The 22,169-nt window shown below is 41.5% G+C and overlaps 1 protein-coding gene across 1 annotated transcript in view; it reads left to right on the top strand.

Annotated features, from left to right (window-relative positions):
• Nucleotides 1-22,169, top strand: part of LOC115082576 (DCC-interacting protein 13-alpha-like) — a gene marked incomplete at its 3' end in the record, with an annotated part of 79,587 nt that overhangs the window by 24,624 nt on the left and 32,794 nt on the right. Inside the window, exons 4-8 of the mRNA XM_029586794.1 lie at nt 2,810-2,881; nt 4,936-5,041; nt 8,209-8,250; nt 9,377-9,435; nt 13,431-13,577. Coding sequence (XP_029442654.1) covers nt 2,810-2,881; nt 4,936-5,041; nt 8,209-8,250; nt 9,377-9,435; nt 13,431-13,577 — 426 coding nt within the window. The remainder of the gene's footprint in view (nt 1-2,809; nt 2,882-4,935; nt 5,042-8,208; nt 8,251-9,376; nt 9,436-13,430; nt 13,578-22,169) is intronic.

Here is a 22,169-nt window from a genome sequence, read left to right as displayed (position 1 = left end):
ATTGAAAACTAGATCAATTCTTCCTCCATTCTGCCCAGCGATCTCAGATTGGCCCACGGTGCCTTTCTCCTCGATCAGGAAACAAGCCTCAGATGTTTTTCTGCCAATGGTGAGTCCAAGCATTTGCTGCTGATTGTTCCTCTTTTTCTGGCTGTGGCTTAGACACATCATCAGTTGGACAGTGCCTTAGTAACTTATCATGTTCTAGTACATGCTAACCCCATTGCTGCTTGTTCACTGATATTGAGGTTTATGAAAGGCTTATGTCGCAATAAGCCACTGACTTTTGTCTTTCTTTTCTCATGAGGCAATGTGGCCACTGAAGACGGATTCTCAAGTTTTGACAAGGAAAGTGTCATTTCTTATCGCAGTTACCTGAGCTATAAGCGTCAGCAAGCTCCAAACTTATGTTCTCTATGTGCTCTACATGCGATTTTCCCCCCCCATGATTAGTTAGACCTTCCCACTAACCTGAAACATCTACCATAGATTGTCTTGGCTTTTCATATCTATCAATCCATCATATTATCTACCTTTTTTCCAAGACTTCATATCCATGAAGGAGGAAGAACCCTTTTAGATACTAAGAGCCTCCACCTTGTAAGTGGAGAACTCGACAGCATCTCTGGGCTTCACAATTATTCTTTGCTTACAGCCCTAACAGATTTGGTGTCACAGTCACCAAATGTACATTGCCTGGCTAGCATTCAGCATTGCTGCGAGCTATAACTTCTACTGGTGCCCATCTTAGCAATGTATCTCTTAAAGGCATTTGCAATACTGCCTCTTAATCATTGGTTCACACCTTTATGTCCCATTACTGTCTACATAACCTTTCAAGGGCTGACAGTAATTTCAGATAAGCAGTTTTGCATAACCTGTTCTCACAGTAATCTACTCTCCATGGTGGAGACCGGGTTACTTGTCCAGTAATCACTCTGCTACAACCCTCAGCTTGGTACTCTCCACATGTAATGGCTAATTTAGTTTGCTTATCGATGAAAAAAGCAAGTTTGCTTACCATAAACGAGGTTTTCCAAAGGTAGGAGAGGCAAGTCCATTTGATGCCGACAAATGACTTTGACCACGTATAATGGCTAATTCATTGTGCCATCTATGGAAAACGTTGTTTATAGTAAGCAAACTGCTTTACCTTGCTATTAAATCATGCTGGAAGTCAGTTGGTTTTCCTTCAACCCTTTTAATACATGGAATACATTTTATCTGGTTCTCAAGGCTGGTAATTTTTAAACAATGTCCACACCTCTTGCAAGTTTTTAATCTTGTGAATTCCTCCTTTAAGTTTTGTTTCTAACAGATTTCATCATTTTATCATAGTCTCCATTTTTATAGTTAAATGCTACTGCAGTAGTTTTCCTTAGTATTTACCCTGCAGTGATTATGTTAAATGTAATTGTTATGATCACTGTTGCCAAGTGGATCCACTACCTTTATCTCTTGCACCAGGTCCTGCATTCCACTAAGAACTAGTTCCCCCATCTCATTGGTTTCATGACCAATTGCTGCATGAAGCAGTCATTGGTGTTATCTAAGACGTTTACATCCCTTGCATGTCTTGATGTGACATTTACTTAATCAATACTCTAAAAAAATTGAAGTACTATTATAATGTACAGTATATATTCGCATTGCATGAGTAAATTCATATAGTTGTAAGATCATTAAGAGGGAGGGCCAGTTTTACTAAGGTTTTTATTCCATTCAGGCCGATACAGTAAAAATTGCGGGAGAGCGGGCACTCATGTTGAGCACCCAGCCACCTCTCCTAGGTGCGTGATTCTTTATTTAAATGAGGGGTCGTGGTAATAAGGAGGCGCTAGGGACAAAAGCGCATCCCTAGCACCTCCTTATTAGCATAGAGGTGGCTGTCAGCGGGTCCCAATAACAGATTCTCCATTTTACCGGCGTCTGTTTCTGAACCCGCTGACAGCAATGGGTTAGGAAAACTGACGCCGGTAAAAGTCCGTTTTTCTGACCAGCGGGCAGATCTTTTTTTTTTTTTTTTTTTAATTTTTGGTTCTCAGACTTAATATCGCTAGAATATTGTCGGAGGACGTACAGAAAAGCAGGCATTAATTTCCAAGCATAAAATATGCGGCTTGGCTGCACATTTAACTTTCTGTATCCCGGGAACTGACTAACTAATCTCATCAACATGCATTTGCATGTGATTTTCAGGGGGGGGGGGGGGCGTGGCCACGCGTTTTTGATGCGCTAAACCCCTTACTGTATAAGGGGTAATAGGCGCAAGTCAGATGCGTGGCCAGTTGCATGCTAAATGCTGTGCTTGGCTGAGCACACTGTACTGTATCGGCCTGATTCTATGTCTATGGGAAAAAGCTTAGTAAATCGAGCCTTGAGTGCTGTTCTTTAGTTATTTATTCCCTGGAAGAATTTCAGTTTAGCTCAATTGTTAACTAATCAGGATCCTCAAGTAGATTTGGTGTAGGGTAACCAAAATTTGTAAATTAACCAGGATATTGAACCAAAGTTATGGATATATATCATGAAGATACATTATGAGTATCCTGAAAACTAGTCCTGTTTGTAGGTGCTGAGAACCGCCAGCCTTTTGAATTAGCCAGGCTGAAGTGCTGCTTTAACTGTAAATAAATAAATCCTTCCTTTATTTTGTGTTAATTCATAGAAAGTAGTTGTGTTTTGCAAAATCATTGATATACTGATTTTCATTTTTTGCTATTATAAGTATTTAAACAGATGAATTGTTAATGAGATATTTGACCATTGATAAGAATTATTAATAATAAAATCTGTTCATTTTCTATAGCGCTTTCCATTAGGAAGTGATGATGAGGTTATGAGCTCTACCCTGCAGCAGTTTGCTAAAGTGATAGATGAGGTAAGTGCCCATAGTGTGGATTGACTCAGGCCATATAGTTTAGTAACACTTTCTGCAATTAAACTGTTTCAGCATTTTAAGTAGTGAACTTTTAAAAACAAAAATAATATACTAGGCACACCTAGTGGGATAAATAAAGCATTAATTTATCCCACATGCATTGCAGTAGACATTCATTCTATTAAAAAATCTTCAGTAAAGTTGTTGAGATTTCTTTTGTCCCTTTAATAGTCCTCCTTTATGGAGAGCACCTGTCAGTGTGGTCACCTTTTTATTCCATCTTTTCCTTAAACAGTGGATTGCAGTTTCAAGTTTGCAGGTTCCATCTTCAGGATTGGTGTGAATGTGTTTGAGTTGGCAGTTGAACAAATGCTTTTTTAATCAACCTTTTTACATATGTATAAGCCAAAAATATGCTTAAACAAAGAAAAAGAAAACATTTTTTTACACTTTGTCAAAAATTCCCACAAAGCTTACAAAATCCTAGGCCACAAAGCAAAAGAGGGGAGAGAAAAATTAAGGGAGTAAATATTAGAATAACCTATCTTAAGAAAAGGCATTTACATGAAACATCCTGCATTTATTAATAATAGATCAATCACTCCGGATCTAGCTATGGGGCATCAACAACAATTTCTTAGAATCTACAAAAGATTTAAGTTCTAGTTTAAAAAAAAAAAAAAAAAAAAAAAAAAAAGATTTATTCTGAAATTTCACAAAACACTTGCAAGGAGAAAGGAGACGCCCAAGGCAAGAACCTCCAGGCACAAGTCCAGAAAGCCTTTCCTTCTCTCTTGGGTTGCTCTTACAAAATCAGGAAAAATTCTGACCTTATGACCCAAAAAAGAATTATTTAAATTTCAAAAGTAACACTTCATAATGTAACTGAGGTCATGGTTGGAAAAGAAACAAGCAAGCAAAGTTGTCCTCTTAGAAACTTCTAAAGCAGAAGACTCTAAAAAGTCCGTCAGATTCATATCCTGAATATTAAGTTGACTAAGATTCTGTCTAGCAGCAGAAAATATACCTTATTAATGGGTGGAATACTTTCAGATGAAATGCTTAAGCACTCAGTCAAATATCTCTGCAAAGTCAGTTTAAGTAATTCTCCCATCACTCTTGGGAAATTTAGAAATCTTAAATTAAATCTTTGGAAATTTTCAATGTACTCCAGCTGACTATTAATAATCCCCTGATCTTTAAGAATGGCAGAATTAACTGCCTGCACATCTCTAAATTTATCCTTGAGGATGGAAACTCGCAAAGACAGATCTTGAATTTTAGCCTTTTGGGCTTTTTCCAGAGAGTCCAGCCCTTTTGAAATAGAATTCAGCTTGGTAGAATTCTCAGTGAAAGCAGACCCCAACTTATGGATAATGACCCCACAGCAAATCCAGAGTTACTACCTCCGGTTTAGAAGTAGCAATGAAGGCAGCGCAAGCTGAGGAACTAGAGGGAAGAAACTCACCTCCCGTTCTTTACTTAGTCCCAAACTGTCAAAAGACAGCGATGACTGTAAATGGCGCTTAACCTCCAGAACTGGAGCTCCCACCAACGTGGAATCGATAGACGCCTCGTTGTCCTGTGCCCCCCATGATGCCTGGAAGAGGAGGAGTGTGCTGAGCCAGAAGTAGTCACTCATCCAAGGAGCTGAGAGAAACTTCATCCCCAGCAGTGGGAGATGCTCCCTCGCCTACCACAGCAACAGAGCTTAACCCCTCCACCAGCAGGAGAAAAGATGGGAAGTCAAAGATTGTATGCTGAGCAGGGGTGAGTTGAGACTATCTGAGGGAAATACCCTTCTCTCCCCTTCCATTCGGAGGGCATTATTGAAAGAAGAAAACTTCTTTCAGGAAACATATAGAGTTCAGTGAACCACCATCTGTGTCCTGCCATCATTTTGTCTCATCCCTCTATATGAAACAAAGTCTTTTATAAAAATAAGACTATACTTGTTGCTGTGGTTGTAGGTGAGAAGGCAATTTCACGGGTTAGACTGAAATAGCTGACTTTTCCTACTCTTATAATCTTTGCCTTTTTTTGTTCATAAACAGCTCAGCTCTTGCCACGCGGTGCTTTCAACGCAGTTAGCCGATGCCATGATGTTTCCCATTAGCCAGTTTAAAGAGCTGGGATTTAAAAGGTACTGTGCAGAAATTGGTTCCAGTGGCCCTGTTATTGATGCATGGAATTATAGTGTTATATCCAGTTAAACCTTTGAGCTTGAGTTTTCTAGAAAAGGGTTAATGGAAGAGCTGTAGGAGGCATCATCATGAGAATATTTTGCTTTGCTAAATTCTTTATTAAAGCTCTTCATTAAAAAATCTACATTCCATAAAAATGTTGTATATTGCATAAAATGTTAAATATTGCACCTGTCAAGATTAGAACACAACATTACTCTAAGAAATCAAAAATAAAATAAACAAAAAAACATGATCTAGTTCTTTTTCTTCCATTTATGGTCCCCTGTTTAACTTTTATTTTATGTATTCCACGTTAAATTAGGAAAAGATAAACTGTGCATTCATGCAGCGCTTTAATAAAGGATTTTTCTTTACCATTATTTTTCTTTGCCTACATATGTAAAATGTAGCAAAATGTCTAGCCTATTATATTTCTGAGAAATTATATGGTGCCGTCAGAAGGATATGGTAAATGTGACCAGTTTCTGGAAAACATTTCTGTATATCTTTTCTTCAGAGGCCACTGAGTTTATCAGACGACAAAGATACAGGTCCCAAAATATAGATAGAAAAATATGATTGCTGAGGTTTCTAGACATATCACAGTTTAATTGGAAAATTTCTCTTTTTCTTGGAAAGATGAAAATTGTAGTACTTACAATGATTCTAGTTTTGGAGGGTAAGGATGACTAACACTGAATTTATTTTACTCTGGGAGTAATAAACTATATAAATCTAGAAAAGGGGACAAATGTTCAGGAAGATAAGGGGCCCATAGCTGATGAGATTTCATATTGATGTGGAACCTGTAAAGACCTCAAACGGTCTCTGAGAAACAGTCCTGTTGATTGCCAGCTCAGGTTTTTCTCTCCCTTGGTTGGTCTGGGCTGGGGGATGATGTAGAGGGATCTTTCACAACTCCTGGGTGGGGGAGTCATGGTCCTCAAATTACTTAGTAGCCAGAATTAAAGTTCCATTATGTTTACAGAAAAAGCCCTGGGGCATGGTCCCTGGCCAAAGACTGTTACAATGATTGGATCAAAGTAAATTGGGGGGAGGATATATTCTAAGGGAGACAATCCTTGGCTAGTTGTGAATGAATGCTGATGGTTGCCAGAGCCCAGCCCTGCTTCTGATTGAGCTGATTAAAAAAAAAAGAAAACAGTCCTAGGACACTTGGGTTTTAAATGATTTGATGTGACGGCTTGCTGTTGCATCACCTGTAGGAGGAGGGGGACCAGTACTAATGTGGAATACCATCTGCTTGAAACCACAGTTTGTTGTGGTTGTAATAATATTGAACTGTGTATCTCTGTGGATTTCTATCTATAATTGGGAAATATACTTTGACTAATCATGCTGGCCACAGCGCATGGCTCAACACGCGATTGGATGTGCGTCCATAACCCCAATGCAAACTAGGGGTTAGCGTTGTCCAAGGCGCATGTCTTATCGAGCACGTAGGTAATAGCGCTTATCACATTTAAATTCATGTGGATGAGGGCTATTAACTATTTTCCCTCCGATTCAAAAAAAAAAAAAAAAAAAAAAAAAAAAGTGCACCCCAAGGTGCACACTTTAACCCGTAAAAATTGACGCCTCTGCCCAGATCTGGTATTAATGAGGAGCCCTTTTTTCAGTTTCTCTGACTTTAATATCATTGCGATATTAAGTCTGAGGAGCCAAAATAGGAGAATTAAAAGCAAAAAAAAAAAAAAGTGTGCTGGCGGTCAAGTTGGGGAAAAATGGATGTCCTAACCTGACCGCCACCCTCTCCTGGGTGCTTAATGCCGAGGACGCGTTGGGGCACATAGTTTCCCCCTAATGCCTCCTTTTTTCGGAGGCACTCGATTTAAATATTAAATCAGGAGCCTGGGAAGGCTGGATCGGTGTGGATTAAGGGAGCGGGTGCTCATGAGCACCAATATTGCATTGGCCTGATAATTAGGTTAAAAATGTCTCTTGTGAAATTGCTTGTCTGGAGCATATCATCTCATTTGAGACAGAATCTGTTAATATAAAAAATATAGGGGTAGATCCTAAAAAAAGTACGCTGGCTTTATAAGATACGCGCGTATAGCCTATAAAATCCGGGGTCGGCGCGCGCAAGGGGGTGCCACATTTGGCAACCTGCGCGCACCGAGCCAGCGCGGCGTGCCTGTTCCCTCCGAGGCCGCTCCGATTTCGGAGCAGCCTCGGACGGGAACTTTCCTTCCCCTTCCCCTCCCTTCCTCTACCCTAACCCCACCCCCCCTACCTTTGTCGGCAAAGTTATGCCTGCTGAAAGCAGGCGTAACTGCGCGCGCCGGCTGGCAGCCCCGCTCCGTGTTCTGGTCCCGGGGGCTGATCTGGAGGCCTCGACCATGCCCCCAGGCCAGCGCCATGCCCCCGGGCCCGCCCCCGAAACGCCCCCGACACGCCCTCTCCCCGCCCCTTTGACAAAGCCCCAGGACTTACGCGCGTCCCGGGCTCTGCGCGCGCCGGCGGCCTATGCAAAATAGGCGCGCCGGGCTTTTAAATCCGCCCCTTAGCGCTCACAATTCCTGGGCTGGGAAGTGTTGCCCTTTTGACCAATGTTCCTAGTATGTGTGTTTCAACCTCAGTCCCTATAATGCCATCTTAAATCTGAGTTGAAAAGAAACAATTTGTGTTCTAGTAATTCTGTAAAGCTCCTAACAAAATTCTTATGTTGATGGATAATATGGCAGTTGATTAATAGAAAGAAGAAATTTCCTGTACACTTCCATACTCTTTAAAAATACCCCCCCCCCCCCCCCCCCCCAAACCATAAAAGCATTTTTGGATTGCAGTCAAGATTTTTCATTTTCCTACTACTAAGTCAGTTCTTTAGAGTAAAATAAAATAGATACTGGATGATTAAATTTTGTATAGGATGGATCTGAATGGAGTTAATCTTTATAAGCATTGGTAACCCTGAAATCCTGACCAGTATCCAGATGTTAGATACCTGTGGAGTAATGGACATGGGCATAATATGCAGAGCAAACCTAGCAGTCGAGTTTGTGCAAGTCAAAACTTATATGATGTGTTTTATAAAAGAAAATGAAATAATGAGAACTGCTCTCAAATTATGTCTTTAAAATGTTTTCTTAACCATATTTTATTTATTTTTTTTAACAGAAATCTTGACTTTAAAAGAAGTTTTTCAGATTTCAAGTAATGGTATGTATATTTAAAATTCAGTAAAGATCGCAGGAGAACGGGCGTTCCATGTTGAATGCCCGCTTTCCCGATGTGCCCCCAGCCACCTCTCCTGGGTGCGCGATCCTATATTTAAAATGAGGGGTTGCGCTAAAAGGAGGAGTTAGGGATGATTATGTACCCTTAGCAGCTCCTTGGCCCAGGAGAGGTGGCTCTGTCAGCGGGTTCAGGAAAGTGACGTTCAGTTTTACGAGTGTCTGTTTTCCAAACCCACTGACAGCAATCGGTTAGGAAAACTGATGCAGGTAAAATTGAGATTCTGTTCTCCTAACCGGACGGCACATTTAAAATTTTTTTTTACATTTTTGGTTCCTCCGACTAATATCGCTAGGATATTAAGTCGCTAGGATATTAAGTCAAAAGGTGTACAGAAAAGCAGTTTTTGGGTACTTGCCCAGGTTCTTGTGGCCTGGTTTGGCCTCTGTTGGAAACAGGATGCTGGGGCTTGATGGACCCTTGGTCTGACCCAGTATGGCATTTTCTTATGTTCAGTATTTTCTGCTTTTCTGTACACTTTTCCCAGTGTACATTTTACTTTCTGAATCCTGGGTGAATGACTAATAGGCTCATCAACATGCGTTTGCATGTGATGAGCACTATTAATTTTCAGGGGGTTTGGCTGGGCGCTAAACCCCTTAAAATATAAGGGGTAATAGACCCCCCCTTGAAAACACCCAGCTAAACGTGTGTTGAACAGTGCGTTACGGCTGAGTGCACTTTACAGAATCGGCCCATATAGTTGTTAGGAGCTAAACTTTAAAACTTTTTACCTTGTTTTTCTCTTCATTCTCTGAAGTTTCTGTTGCATTGAATGAAATTGGAATTATTTCTGAGTGCATGGGGATGTGTTCATTAAAACCAGTTTTGTTTTGTTTTTTTCCTTTTCAATGGATAAAGATGCATGGTTCTGTTACTGAGGCTTATGGAGATTTAGTCCCTGAAGATAAAATTTAGTCTAGTGGATACATGGACCAGATAATGCTAGCACCCTTACCCTGCAAATCTGTGCATCTGCAAAACTCATTAGTGTGGATTTTTTTCAAATTTTCCATTTCTATTAATAATTATAATTTTATTGCATTTTTAGATCATGATGTTGCTATCAACAGATACAGTCGACTATCAAAACGAAGAGAAAATGAAAAGGTTTCATCTTCACCTTATGTTTTCTTTAATGGAAATATTAGGATCATAATATTCTCATTGCTCACAAATGTGGTTTTTGCTACAGCAAGATTTAAATAGTAATTAAAAATTTGGATTATCGGCATTTTGAGTTTATTTTATTCCACTATCTAACAAAGCTATGTCCTACTTGCAAGTAATTCAAATTTGAGGGAGGAGACTTTAGTGATTAGAGCACAGGGATAACAATCGGGGAAGCCAGGGTTCAAATCCTGCTTCTCCCACGTACTCCTTTTGACCTTGAGCAAATCACTTAATCTCCCATTGCCTAAGGTACTACGGTCGTTAGCTGTTTAGGGCAAAGGCTTACCATACCTGGATGCCTACACCATAATAATATAGCACTGCATATATCCAATAGTGCTGTAAAAATAAGTGTTATATTAAGGATCCTGACCTTTTAAAGTAGCAATGCTACCTCCTTGCAACAGAAATTTTAAGTTTATGAGGAAGTGGCTGAGGAAGGGGGTGTATGGGTAATGAAGACATTTTCTCTAGTCCTTGTTTGATGTGGACCAGAAAAGTTGCATATGGAATTGCAGTTAAGGACTTAGCTGAAGTCTAAGACAATGTCAGGAGCAGAGTAGATCACCCTTCTTGTCTTCCTGTCCCTCCTCTGACTTGTCAAAGCCTGAGCCACTGATTGTGGTCCCAAGACAGAAAGTAAAGAGCAAGTCCCCTTCACAATCCTGGACCCTATCCCTGTCCATTTGCAGCACCCTCCTTGATCAATGGATCCTCTTCCCTCTACCCCTGTATCCCCTTGCCCAGGAAAGGGAGACAAAGGGAAGAAGGAGGGCACCTGGGTCAGTCCCAGATTAGTAGGGGTTTTTTTTTTTTTTGTTTTTGTTTTGGCTTACTGGGGCAACACCAAAAATCTTCTCTTGCTTCTTGTGCTCCTCCAATTTTTACTACTCCTCTTCCTCCACCCCAATTTTATATAATTTCTTTTAAATGGCCACACCCTCTTATCTCATCTGGCCAGAACTATCTTCCTGCCCTAGGATGTATGTCTTCAGTTGAACTTTAACACTTAAAAATGAAAAACTGGTACAATATGTGATGATAAATATCAAACAAATGGAAAATCACATATATGAAAGTGTTTTAAAGTAAACAATGTGATAAACCCTATGTGAGCAATTGCACACTTATGCTGCAAAGGGTTTTAACATTTAATCACTTGTTATAGTAGTGCTTGTTCGATGTACTTAATCATGGGGTGATACACGTTGTTTCTCATAAAGAATTGCCACAATTTTGAGTAAATAAACTATCTTGAATTTTTTCAATTTTTTAACTAGAAGAAAGTTCATTCAACATCATTTTATATAGGAAACATTTTTTTGGACTTCTCCTTCCAGATGACGCTTAGAACAAAGCGCTCATCCACTTTGCTCAGCAAACGACCAACACCACTGGTGTTTCGTGGACTTCGTCAGGGGCTAATGTTTTATGAGTATAGGATGCATTTTATGAGTATCGGATACATTCCAAGTTTGATGTATCTGATACTCATAAAATGTATCCTATGTTTCTTGTTTTAGAAACATTAGCCCCTGATGAAGTCCATGAAACACCAGTGGTGTTGGTCGTTTGCTGAGCAAAGTGGATGAGCGCTTTGTTCTAATCGTCATCTGGAAGGATAAGTCCAAAAAACGTTTTCCTATATAAAATGATGTTGAATGAACTTTCTTCTAGTTAAAAAATTGAAAAAATTCAAGATAGTTTATTTACTCAAAATTGTGGCAATTCTTTATGAGAAACAACGTGTATCACCCCATGATTAAGTACATCGAGCAAGCACTACTATAACAAGTGATTAAATGTTAAAACCCTTTGCAGCATAAGTGTGCAATTGCTCACATAGGGTTTATCACGTTGTTTACTTTAAAACACTTTCATATATGTGATTTTTTCCATTGTTTGTCTTCAGGTGAAGGCAATGAGAGAGATTTGGTGCAAACCTGTAAGCTGGTGCATGCTCAGGCCTTGCAGCAGCCTAACCTTTTCTCCCATGAGGGCTTCCTGGTAGCAAAGAAATCTGTGGGGGGGGCAGGCGCAGCATTTTGAACACTTTGTATCATGGACCCCTTGCTCACTCTCTTGTTGTCTCCACCTAAAGACATGTACCTTAGGGAAGAAATATACTACTTAACATGGGCCTGGAAAGGACCAAGCAGCTTTTAGCTCCAAGCCAGTGGGACTTCTTGTGACATTGGGATTACAGGCATTTGCTTCCCCTCTCCAACTCAAACCCTGGTCTTGCAGGATTCTAGACTGGTTACTGTGATATATTTGACTGAATAAAATATACAGTCCTTGCCCCCAAACAGGAGAAATAGGTCTATGAATCAGGTCATGAAATATCTTTGGAAGGTTGGAGTAAACTGATTCTTTTTTCAAAGTCTGTTACTGGCTCATTAAAGGAACTCAGGAAGGAAATGTTATGGGGGCAATAATGAAACAGTTTGTAGTACTTGCAGGTTCATGATTATTTTGTATCTTTTTCAAAGAAAAACTCCTCCCTTGGAAAATTTGTGACCAACACAGGTATTTTTGCCTGCCCTGAGGGGTAGGAAGCAGAGAAACAATTTTCAAAACTCCCATTTCTGCAAGTAAAATGCTATCTTACCTATGGAAATGGCTTTGAAAATTGCCTTCCTCAGTGATTTTATTTGACGTTATTAAACTTAGTCCTGATCTGTTTCATATGGTTACAGAAACTACCAAGATACAGGCACATGGTTTTGTCTATGGTACAAGGAATTTTCAAAGAAATCATAGCAAGATGGGGGTGACAACTTGCCATCACTTTGTAGCAAAAACTTAAGGATAATGTTATGAAGTAGTTCTCCTTATGTCTGATTTTGTATCGGGAAGTCTTCTGATTTACAGTATAAATCGAGAGCATTTGAGTTTACGTTACATGACTGTCCACTAGGGTTCTGCAGACAATAGAATGCAAATGAGTCACTATCCAAATTTATATCCTTCAGATTATTTAATTGTTATTTATATTCTGCCTTTCAGGCACTTCAAAGCAGTTCTCAGTATAATAGAAATTTGTTTTGGTGAAAAGCATTTAAATAGATATCAGAATCTGCTGAAACGTAAAATGAGTCCAAAATCTGTAAAGCTCAACTACAGTCCCTGCCCCCCACTATCATAAATCACACACATAAAGGGGGGCCATTTTCAAACTGTCTGGACATGTATACAGTCTATCGATGCAAAATCTGTGGGTAAAATGTAACAGTAGGTGTGCATTTTCCTTTTAGAAATTGCTCAAGATAAAAGTATCTGTAGAGATTTGCACTCCCTTTTTCTTTTGATACTTTTTCTGATCAAAACAATGTGCGTAGTGTTTAAAATTCCAGAATTATGTGAGTTTTCTCCTCCAACTCAATATTGCCCCCAGGATTCCCACCCCGAAAACACAGGTAAACTGTGTATTGTGGAACTGCTGCATACTTTTACCTACATGTAGGATAGGTAAATTAAAAAAAAAAAAAAATTTCTTTTACCAGGTAAATGGCCATTTATAGTGGCAAATGGCTTTTGATAATTGCCCTCCCCACATTTAACTTCTTTCATGGTTAGTACTACAGTACTAGCCACCCTTTTAACGAATAATGCTAACATTTATTAAATTAATTTGAAACTGGAGGGGGGAAACCACTAGTTATCTGTATGTCAGGCTAAAGATTTGCTGTGGCGTAGTAATGGAACCACCAGTGTTTGATACTTTTTTTTTTTGGAAGAATACTAGAAAGTCGTCCTGTATGTGCTTGTTACACTAAAAATGAAGACAAGTTTATTAACAAATAAAGGACCTGATTTACTTAAAGCTTTTTTCCCTGTCCTTCTCTATGAGAGAAAAAAGCTTAGTAAATCAGGCCCACAGTGAATTACAGTACTGTAGCTTTTTAAAATTTGATTTTTTTTTTTTTAAGGTTAAATTGGAAGTTACAGAAGATGTTTACACGTCTAGAAAGAAGCAACATCAGACCACAATGCATTATTTCTGTGCTCTGAATACACTTCAGTACAAAAAGAAAATTGCCATACTAGAGCCACTGCTAGGGTACATGCAGGCGCAGGTGAGTATTCCAGGTAGCAGAGTGTTAAACCTTTTACCTTCAAGAGAATGACATCTAGTCTGAGTAGCACGTAAAAATTAGAGCTAAAAATTCTTTTTACACTTTTTGGGTCAGAATTACCAGAAACCCCCTCCCAGCCTGCATGTACACACACAGACTGTAACTTTAAAACATACACGCGGGCACCCATACACATGTATATGGGTGCACAATCTTGCACACATATGGCTTAAAATAGGCCTAATACGTATATGTGTGCCCCTAATTTTAAATCATTATTTGAGCAAACGTACTTCGCATATCTTCCTTAGGACTTTGTTGGCTTTAACACGCGCAGGTGAGTGGATTTTAAAACATGCTCATGTGAAGGACATTCCCAGTTTACATAAGAACATAAGACTTGCCATACTGGGCCAAACCAAAGGTCCATCAAGCGCAGTATCTTATTTCCAACAGTGGCCAGTCCAGGTCACAAGTACCTGGTAGGATCCCAAGTGGTAGATATATTACAAGCTGCTTATCTCTAGAATAGTTTGCCCAATCTATCTCGAAGTCATCCAGACTCCTCTGGTTCTTCAGCCTGCACTCCCTCACCCTAAAAATAGATTTCTGCAGATTTACACCATTAGGAGCAGCAGTAAATATATGCAGCTAACAAACTGCCTGCCTGTGGCCTCTAGATATACATGTCCTGAAACACCACTGGCATGTCCTAACTCAGCCCCCCCTATATTTTTTTTAACTCACGCCTGTGTTTAATGTGCTTAATTTGCGGCTTTTAAAATATGCATTGCTTGCACGCAGCCCAAATACTTGCGTATATGGGCCTTTTAGCACAACCACGCATTTTGCTAGGTCTGTGCTTAGGGTAGCAACATTTTGGGGATTGTAAAGTTTTTCTGTCACCCGGTGAACCTGCAGTCCCATCATCTTTCCCTACCCACCCCACTACAAGATCTCAGTGATTGATTGATTTCTATCTACCCCTCAGGGTTCTGCTGTCATTATGAGGGCAACTTTCAAACTGTGCCTAGCAGTGTAAAGTCATCTTTCCCTTTGAAAATTTGGTTTGAAAAAGCATGGGCATAGATCTGCACCTGCTATTTGTGCAGTTAACATTTTCCAGCAAAATTAAACACACGTGTGTGTTAGGTGCATAAGTACCAGCCCTTCTCCAACTCAACCTCCAGGAACACCTTCTCTCTCTGAGCATAAAAGTATGTGTGTACTAGCACAATGCATGTACTTTTTTACTCACAGAGTGGGTCGACAATCTAAAACGAGCCCATTTCTATGCATAAACCCATCTCGCCCCCAGCTCCCTGACTAGAGCCCTTGAGGGGTCACCCTCCAATCCTTGGCCCCTAATGCAGGTGAGAGCCACAAAAGTTGCCCTGCATTAAAAAAAAAAATGAGTGTTTGCCCATCCTTTATATACAATATAGTTAGGGACATTCATTTTCAGACTTTATTTTGCCTGGGAACTTCAATTACAGCAGTGAAAAATGACTTTGATTTACTACACAGGAGAAAAACATGTGGAAAAGTCATTTTTCCATAGACCTTTTTATACTAACATTGAAATTCCTGGGCAAAATGAATATCCTAGAGTTGGAAATGGAGAAAATATTTTCTTTGCTATTTGGGCTTAGTATGGCGCTTTCTTCCTTGCAGTCACTGCTCCAGTCCATTGGAGCCTAGCAAGGAGCACATCAGCACAGCTTCCTCAGTCCTGGGCCTTGCTCAGAGCTGTTATGGAGTCTGGTGGATGCAGCAAGCATGCAACTTCTGTGAAAATCAGCAGGTTCATCATAACACATAAGTGGGTCATGTGACTGCGTGGTGCCATTTGGAATACAATTTCCAAAGCTTTCAAGTAAAACCAAAAGTCTTTCCTGAGATTGGAGGGGCAGTATAGAAATACTTATAAATAAATTAAAATGTGCCGGACTGCTGTCCTCTGTTTTTTGTTTCTCCACTGCCCCAGTTGGATGTATTCCTGCAAGCTTTGTGGTTTTTTTTGTTCATCATAATGTTCTAATTTTCTCCTGTCCTTGGCCAGAAACTTGATTTTTGCCTAGTCAGTGATTTTTGTTTTTTGCCCTTAAAATTATTTTTTCATTTTTCTGCCAAATCAATCCATCCCCATTTCTGATTTTTTGAGCGGGAAACAGGGTGTTGGACAGGACTGTAGTCAGTGTTTTTATTGCAGGCATAATTTCTGGAAAGGAAATTTTATTCATCTTTTGACTGGTGGTTGTGATGGTGATTTCTCACCATATCAGAAGCAGGCTGGTGATGCTATGTGTGATCACATGACTCACCTGTGTGATTGGTGAATTGCTGTCTTCACAGAACACCTATAACAGGAAAGCAACTTTGCTTTCTCCCTACTTTCCCAGGCAATGCACCAGACCCCTGTGCAACCTGGAACGAAGGCTTAACAGCACTATAATTTAACACTGTATGTTCCTAAGGAGAATTTCAGTTTGGCTAAAATTGAATCTGCTCCAAATGGTAGGTGGAAAGAAAACCCACATTTGGTGGTGCCATTTTGCGTTTTGTCTCTGAATTGTGACACTGGCAAGACGTGTTTAATAACCTTTTAATAAAGATTCATTTTTTTAAATGACATTTTCACTGTAGTTGGTATGAATGCATCTTTCACCTATTTTAGGATCGATCTAATGCTTTGAAAGAAATGTTACAACTAAATCACCTAAAATGTTTTTTTTCCTTAGCATTCAGATAGGTGGATCCACAGCAGTGGGTTATGCAAAGCTGACATCGGGTATATATATACCCCTGCCCTGACATCAGCTTTCCAGTATTCTCCATCTCCAGCAGATGGTGGATGTCCATCTCCCTACTGGGATTGTGTTAAATTTTGTTGTAGAAGGAGAAAAGTTTATTGCCCCGCTCTCCTGTGTTGATACCTTATGGTCCCTTACTCAGTCGAGTTTGCTGAGGTGATTTCTTCAGATCCCTCCCTCAGATGAGTGCCTTGGTCCAGTGCTGGTTTCTGCTGACGTACACTTAGCTGTAAAAAAAAAAAAAAAAATCTGAAAGGCAAGTGGGTGCAGGAAGCCAACAAAGTGTAGCGGTGAAAGTCTATGCCTTCTCCCCCACAGCCGACTTTGTACTTTGCTGGGACGGGCTTAACTCAGGTAAAGAGTAATTAAAAAAAAAAAAAAAAATTAGGTAAGGGGGAGTTGATTTTAGGGATTCCTCTCCCCTCTGGTCTCTGTGCTTGGTTCACCGATCTGACGTATATTCCCGCCTCTGGTGAAGCTTGGGACTCGGAAAGCTTGGGTTGAGCAGCCTTCTGGGCTAGGCCTCACTGTCAGGCTTAGATTATTCGCTGTGTGGTAGGCTGCGGCAACTTTCACGTGCTTTTGTTTGCGCATAAGGCTGCCCTCTTCAGGTACCTTGGTTCGTGCTTACTCACCTGGCTGTGTGTCTAGTTGTGTGCCTAGCTGGGCTCTCAGTTTGGCGCATAGGGATGCCTACCTGGATGGCTCAGTTGTGCGCATAGAGGCACCTAGGTGGATGTACTTTGGTGCGCTTAAGGATGCCTAGGCAGGCACTCAAATTGCATACGGAGTGAGTGCTCGGGTAGTTGCTTAGTTGACCATATACTGAATGGTGTATTTGGCACCTAATTTTTGAGCTCCTAGTTTTTCAAGCGCCTATTGTGAGCATAGCTGGGCACACAGTTCTTAAATGCCTGTTGGAGCGTACTGACAACTCTATGGCGCTGATAGCAAAGAATCCTATGCCCCTTACCCTTTGTGCTGCTTGCCAAATCCGGGTACCTCAGTCTGGCATCTCCTCTAATTTTAAGTCGGCACTGTTTGGAGGCTCAGGAAGAATTGTCCCCTTCTTGTTTTACTAAGCCTGGCATAATAAGGGAATGGAAAAATAGCTGCCAGAGGTTTCATCTGAATTTGGGGCTCCTCTACCTGGTTTGTCAGCAGGGGAAAGTAGTTCAGTGGGCGCAAGACTGACGCCCCCTGGTTTTGGCATGGACCCCTCTTCCTTTTCTTGGGTGGAATTGTTTTCAAGGGCTGCAGTCCTTTATTTCAGGCACAGTTGAAGGCCCCAGCCAGTCTTAACAGATCAGGATTGCAGGCTGCGGATAAGCATCTGAGTATGTCTAGACTTGCTGTGGATCACTCCAATATGGACCTGGATGTCATGGATGATGAAGCCAATCCTTACTCCCTGGAGGATGGGGAAATTTCTCCGGGGCTGGAGCCATATAGACTATGTTGCGTTTCTTTCATAGAGATGAGTTACCGGCTTTGATTTCCCAGACATTGAAGATGCTGGGGGTACCGGGGACTGATTCCATGTCTAAGCCAAAGAAAGATCCTATTTTTTGATTTCTTTGCGTAAAGCCTCATTCATTTCCTATTATGGAGGCTATTGAAGAATTGGTCGATCTTGAATGGGCTGCCTCGGAAGCTTATTTTAAAGGGGAATGAGCCTTGGAAGGGCTGTACCCCCTGAATCTGACTGCGAGAGAGCAATTGTGCTTTCAGAAAATAGATGCACTTGTTTGTGCTGTCACCAAGCGAACGACTATCCCCATAGAAGGGGGAGCAGCCTTGAAGGATGCACAAGATAGAAGAATTGAGGCCATCCTTAAGCAGGCCTTTGAAGCGATGGCAATGAATTTGCAGATGGCTTCTTGTTGCTCCCTGTTGGCTTGCTCTTGTTTACTTCTCTCTCAAGAAGTCGTTGAATCTGGTGTGAATTCCAGGGCAGTCATGGAATCGGCAGCCGTGTTTTTGGCAGATCTGTGCTGCGATTTGGTCCGCAGTTTGGCCAGAGGAATGGCTTTGGTAATAGTGGCCAGGCATCAGCTATGACTCAGGAATTGGTCAGCCGATACAATTTTGAAGTCTAATCTTATGAAATTGCCTTTTAAGGGATCACTCTTGTTTGGGAGTGAGCTGGTAAAAATGGCCAATAAGTGGGGTGAAGCCCAGGTTCCTCAGTTACCAAAGCATAAGAAGCAGATGCTGCGTTCCTTCGGTACAAGAGGTCGTGCTAGGGATTTCAGACACTTTTGATCCTACAGAGGAGCGGCTTCTCAGAGGACTCTGGCTTTGGGTAGGTCTCAGTCCTTTCATCTCAGGTAGCCCAGAAGGGGTGCAGGCTCGGGTAGTGGGGCCTCCCGAGCCTCTCGGTGAACCCAGCCGACCCACCCCTGGGAACAGGAGATAGGGGGTTGCCTCTCTTTTATCGCAGGAGGGTCGAGATCATGTCAGACCAGTGGGTTCTGGAGGTGATAAGAGATGGCTCTGGAGTTTCTCAGTGTCCCTCGGGACATTTTCATGGTGTCTCCTTGCAACTCTTCGCAGAAGAGACTAGCAGTGGAGTGTATGTTGTCAAGGCTCCTCAGCCTGCGGGCTGTTCCAGTGCCCATGTCACAAGAAAATATGGGCTAATATTCCATTTATTTCATTATGCCCAAGAAGAGGGCTCCTTTTGCCCCATCCTAGATCTCAAGGGCGTCAACAGTCATTTGTGGGTGACTTGTTTTCGCATGGAAAGCTTATGCTCAGTGATGATGGCAGTACAGTCAGGAGTTTCTGACGACTCTGGATTTGTCAGAGGCATACCTTCATATCCCATCTGTCTGGAGCAACAAAAAGGTTTCTGCGTTTCCCTGTTTTGGGGCAACAACATCAGTTTTGAGCACTACCTTTTTGGATTGACCATCGCACCCAGAATCTTTTCCAAGGTTATGGTGGTGGTTAAGGCCTTGTTGAGAGAGGATGGCTTTCTGGTTCACCTATACTTAGACCAGAGCTTTCCAAACTGTGTGTCGGGACACGTTAGTGTGTCGCCTGCAGTGTGCAGGTGTGTCGCGCAAGCCCGGTCAACTCTGATGCGAGTTTGGGCTTTTTTTTTTTCTAGAGATTCACTTTTTTTTTTCAGTTTATGGGTTGCTTATTATTGGGTGATTTTTGCTGTCAATCGTGTTTTTTTGGGGGGCTTGGTGGGTGGAACAAGCCCAGCCATCCTTGCATTGGCTGCTGCTGTCGATGAGGCCTGGCCATGAGGAGTACTGACTGCAAGCAGCAGTGTCTGGTGATCATGGAAGGGAGTGAAGCACTTAACTGGCAACAATCAAAAAGACGAGGTACATGAGTGTGGGGGCCAGACATGTGCTGGGGGGAGAGAGATGAGTGAGTGGGGGGCAAACGTGCTGGGGGGACAGACATGTGCTTGTGGGGGCCAGACATGTGCTGGGGGGGAGGAGAGAGATGAGTGTGTGGGGGACAGACAATTTGTTTTATTATTGTTTCTCATAAATTATAACAATAACATGAATCTTGGAATATATATTTTTAATATAAATTTAAGGTTTTCATGAGATAGGTTGTGTCGTGAAACATTTTATTTATGTATATATTTAAGGAAACATACATAAATTGTCAAAATATGTTTCGTTCGTTTAACCTTTAACCTCTGGTTTACTAGTAGACTGAATTACCGTGTCGTGAAATTATGTTTGTCTAAAAAGTGTGTCACCAACATGAAAAGTTTGGAAAGCTCTGACTTAGACAATTGGCTGATTTGGGCCAAGAGTCTGGAAGAGAACTTTTGGGTCTCCTGCAAGATTATCTCCTTGCTACAGGAACTAGATTGGGTGACAAACTTGCCCAAGAGCAATTTACAGCCATCCCAGACACTGGAGTATCTCAGTTTTCGGTTTGACCCGAAGCAAGGCTGGGTGTTCCTGTCGGAGGGCTGCATTGAGAAGCTGCTGTGTAGGTGCAACTATTGTCAGAAACAATACGTCCAACAGTGTGGTCTTATCTATAGGTGCTCGGGTAGATGGCGGCCACCCTAGAGGTAGTTACATCGGCAAGGGCACATATGCGCACTCTGCTGGCTCGTTGGAGTTCAGTCTCAAGACTATTCGATACGGCTTCACCTACCAGTGGAGATCAGCGTACAAGTGCAGTGGTGGTTTCAAGTGGACCATCTAAGGAAGGGAGTTTCCCTACGATCACTAGACTAGCTAGTACTCAAAACGGATTCGAGCCTCCAGGGTTGGGGTGCTCACTGTCAGGAGTTGACAGCACAAGGGTACTGGAGTACAGAAGAGTCTCTTTGGAGCATCAGTTGGCTGGAAGCTCGAGCCATATGGTTGATATTTATCGACCAATTGCAGGGTCGAATGGTCTGGATAATTTATTTATTTATTATTTTTATATACCGATGTTCCTGTAAAGTATACATATCACACCGGTTTACAATGAAGAAACTGTCGCCTCGTTGGCAGTTTACATTGAAACATTTAACAATTAACAAAAACATGAAGGCGCAAAGAGGAACTTAGTGGAGCTTACAGTGAACATTCATGATTATTTAAATATCAATAACTAACTCTTCAGGAACTTATGTACAGAAAGGGCTGGGGGACAACGACTATGCTGATAATGTCATTCTTCCTGCTCTTAGCTCTCCGGGAATGCTTGTGTGAAGAACTAAGTCTTAAGTTTCTTTTTGAAAGTACTATGGCAAGGTTCAAGTCGAAGGTCTGGGGGTATCGAGTTCCAGAGTGTAGGGCCCGCTGTGGATAGTGCGCGTTTCCTCAGGGAGGTTTTTGCCGGCTGGGTGATTAGCATGTTCTTGTACGCACTTCTAGTCGGTTTCTTGGAGGTGTGTAGCTGCAGTTGAAAAGTTAAGTTGAGAGGAGAGATGTTATGTAGGGCCTTGTGTATCATCATAATAGTTTTAAAGTGAATCCTGTATTTAATCGGAAGCCAATGGAGATGCTGGAGGATTGGGGTGATATGATCCCTTTTTTTGGCGTTTGTGAGTATTCTGTCCGTGGCGTTCAGGACCATCTGAAGTGGTTTGGTGGTGCAAGCGGGAAGGTCCAGAAGGAGAGAATTGCAGTAGTCCAGTTTCGGGAGTATGATTGATTGTAGCACCATACGGAAGTCTCTGTAGAGTAGTAGAGGCTTTAGTTTCTTTAATACTTGTAATTTAAAGAAACATTCTTTTGTGGTGTTATTTACGAACTTGTTGAGGCTGAGTCTGTTGTCTAGAAGTACACCCAGGCCTCTTACTTGAGGCGAAGTTAGGTTCATGGAGGTGTCATGACTTTGGCTGGCAGTTGGAGAGGTGGGTGGGACATAATTTTCAGGAGCAATAAGGAGGATTTCAGTTTTGTTTGTGTTTAAAACCAAGTTGAGGCTGGCGAGTAGGTTGTTGATTGCTGAGAGGCAATTATTCCAATATGACATAGTTTTGTGTAGAGATTCCGCTATAGGGATGAGAATTTGTATGTCATCCGCGTATAGGAAGTGATTAAGCTTGAGGTTGGTAAGTAAATGACAGAGCGGGAGAAGATAGATATTGAAAAGAGTGGGTGAAAGGGATGATCCTTGCGGTACCCCCATCTTGGATTCAATGGGGTGGGACTCTTTACTGTTTATTTTGACCTTATAATATCTGTTCTCGAGAAACGATTTGAACCAGTTGAATGCTGCTCCTGTGATGCCAATGTCGGTGAGACGCTGAAGGAGGCACATGTGGTTCACAGTGTCGAACGCTGAGGAGAGA

The sequence above is a fragment of the Rhinatrema bivittatum genome, unplaced genomic scaffold, assembly GCF_901001135.1.
Source record: "Rhinatrema bivittatum unplaced genomic scaffold, aRhiBiv1.1, whole genome shotgun sequence".
Lineage (NCBI taxonomy): Eukaryota > Metazoa > Chordata > Amphibia > Gymnophiona > Rhinatrematidae > Rhinatrema > Rhinatrema bivittatum.
Note: the sequence above shows the minus strand (reverse complement) of the source record. Positions and strands in the feature narration are given on the sequence as shown.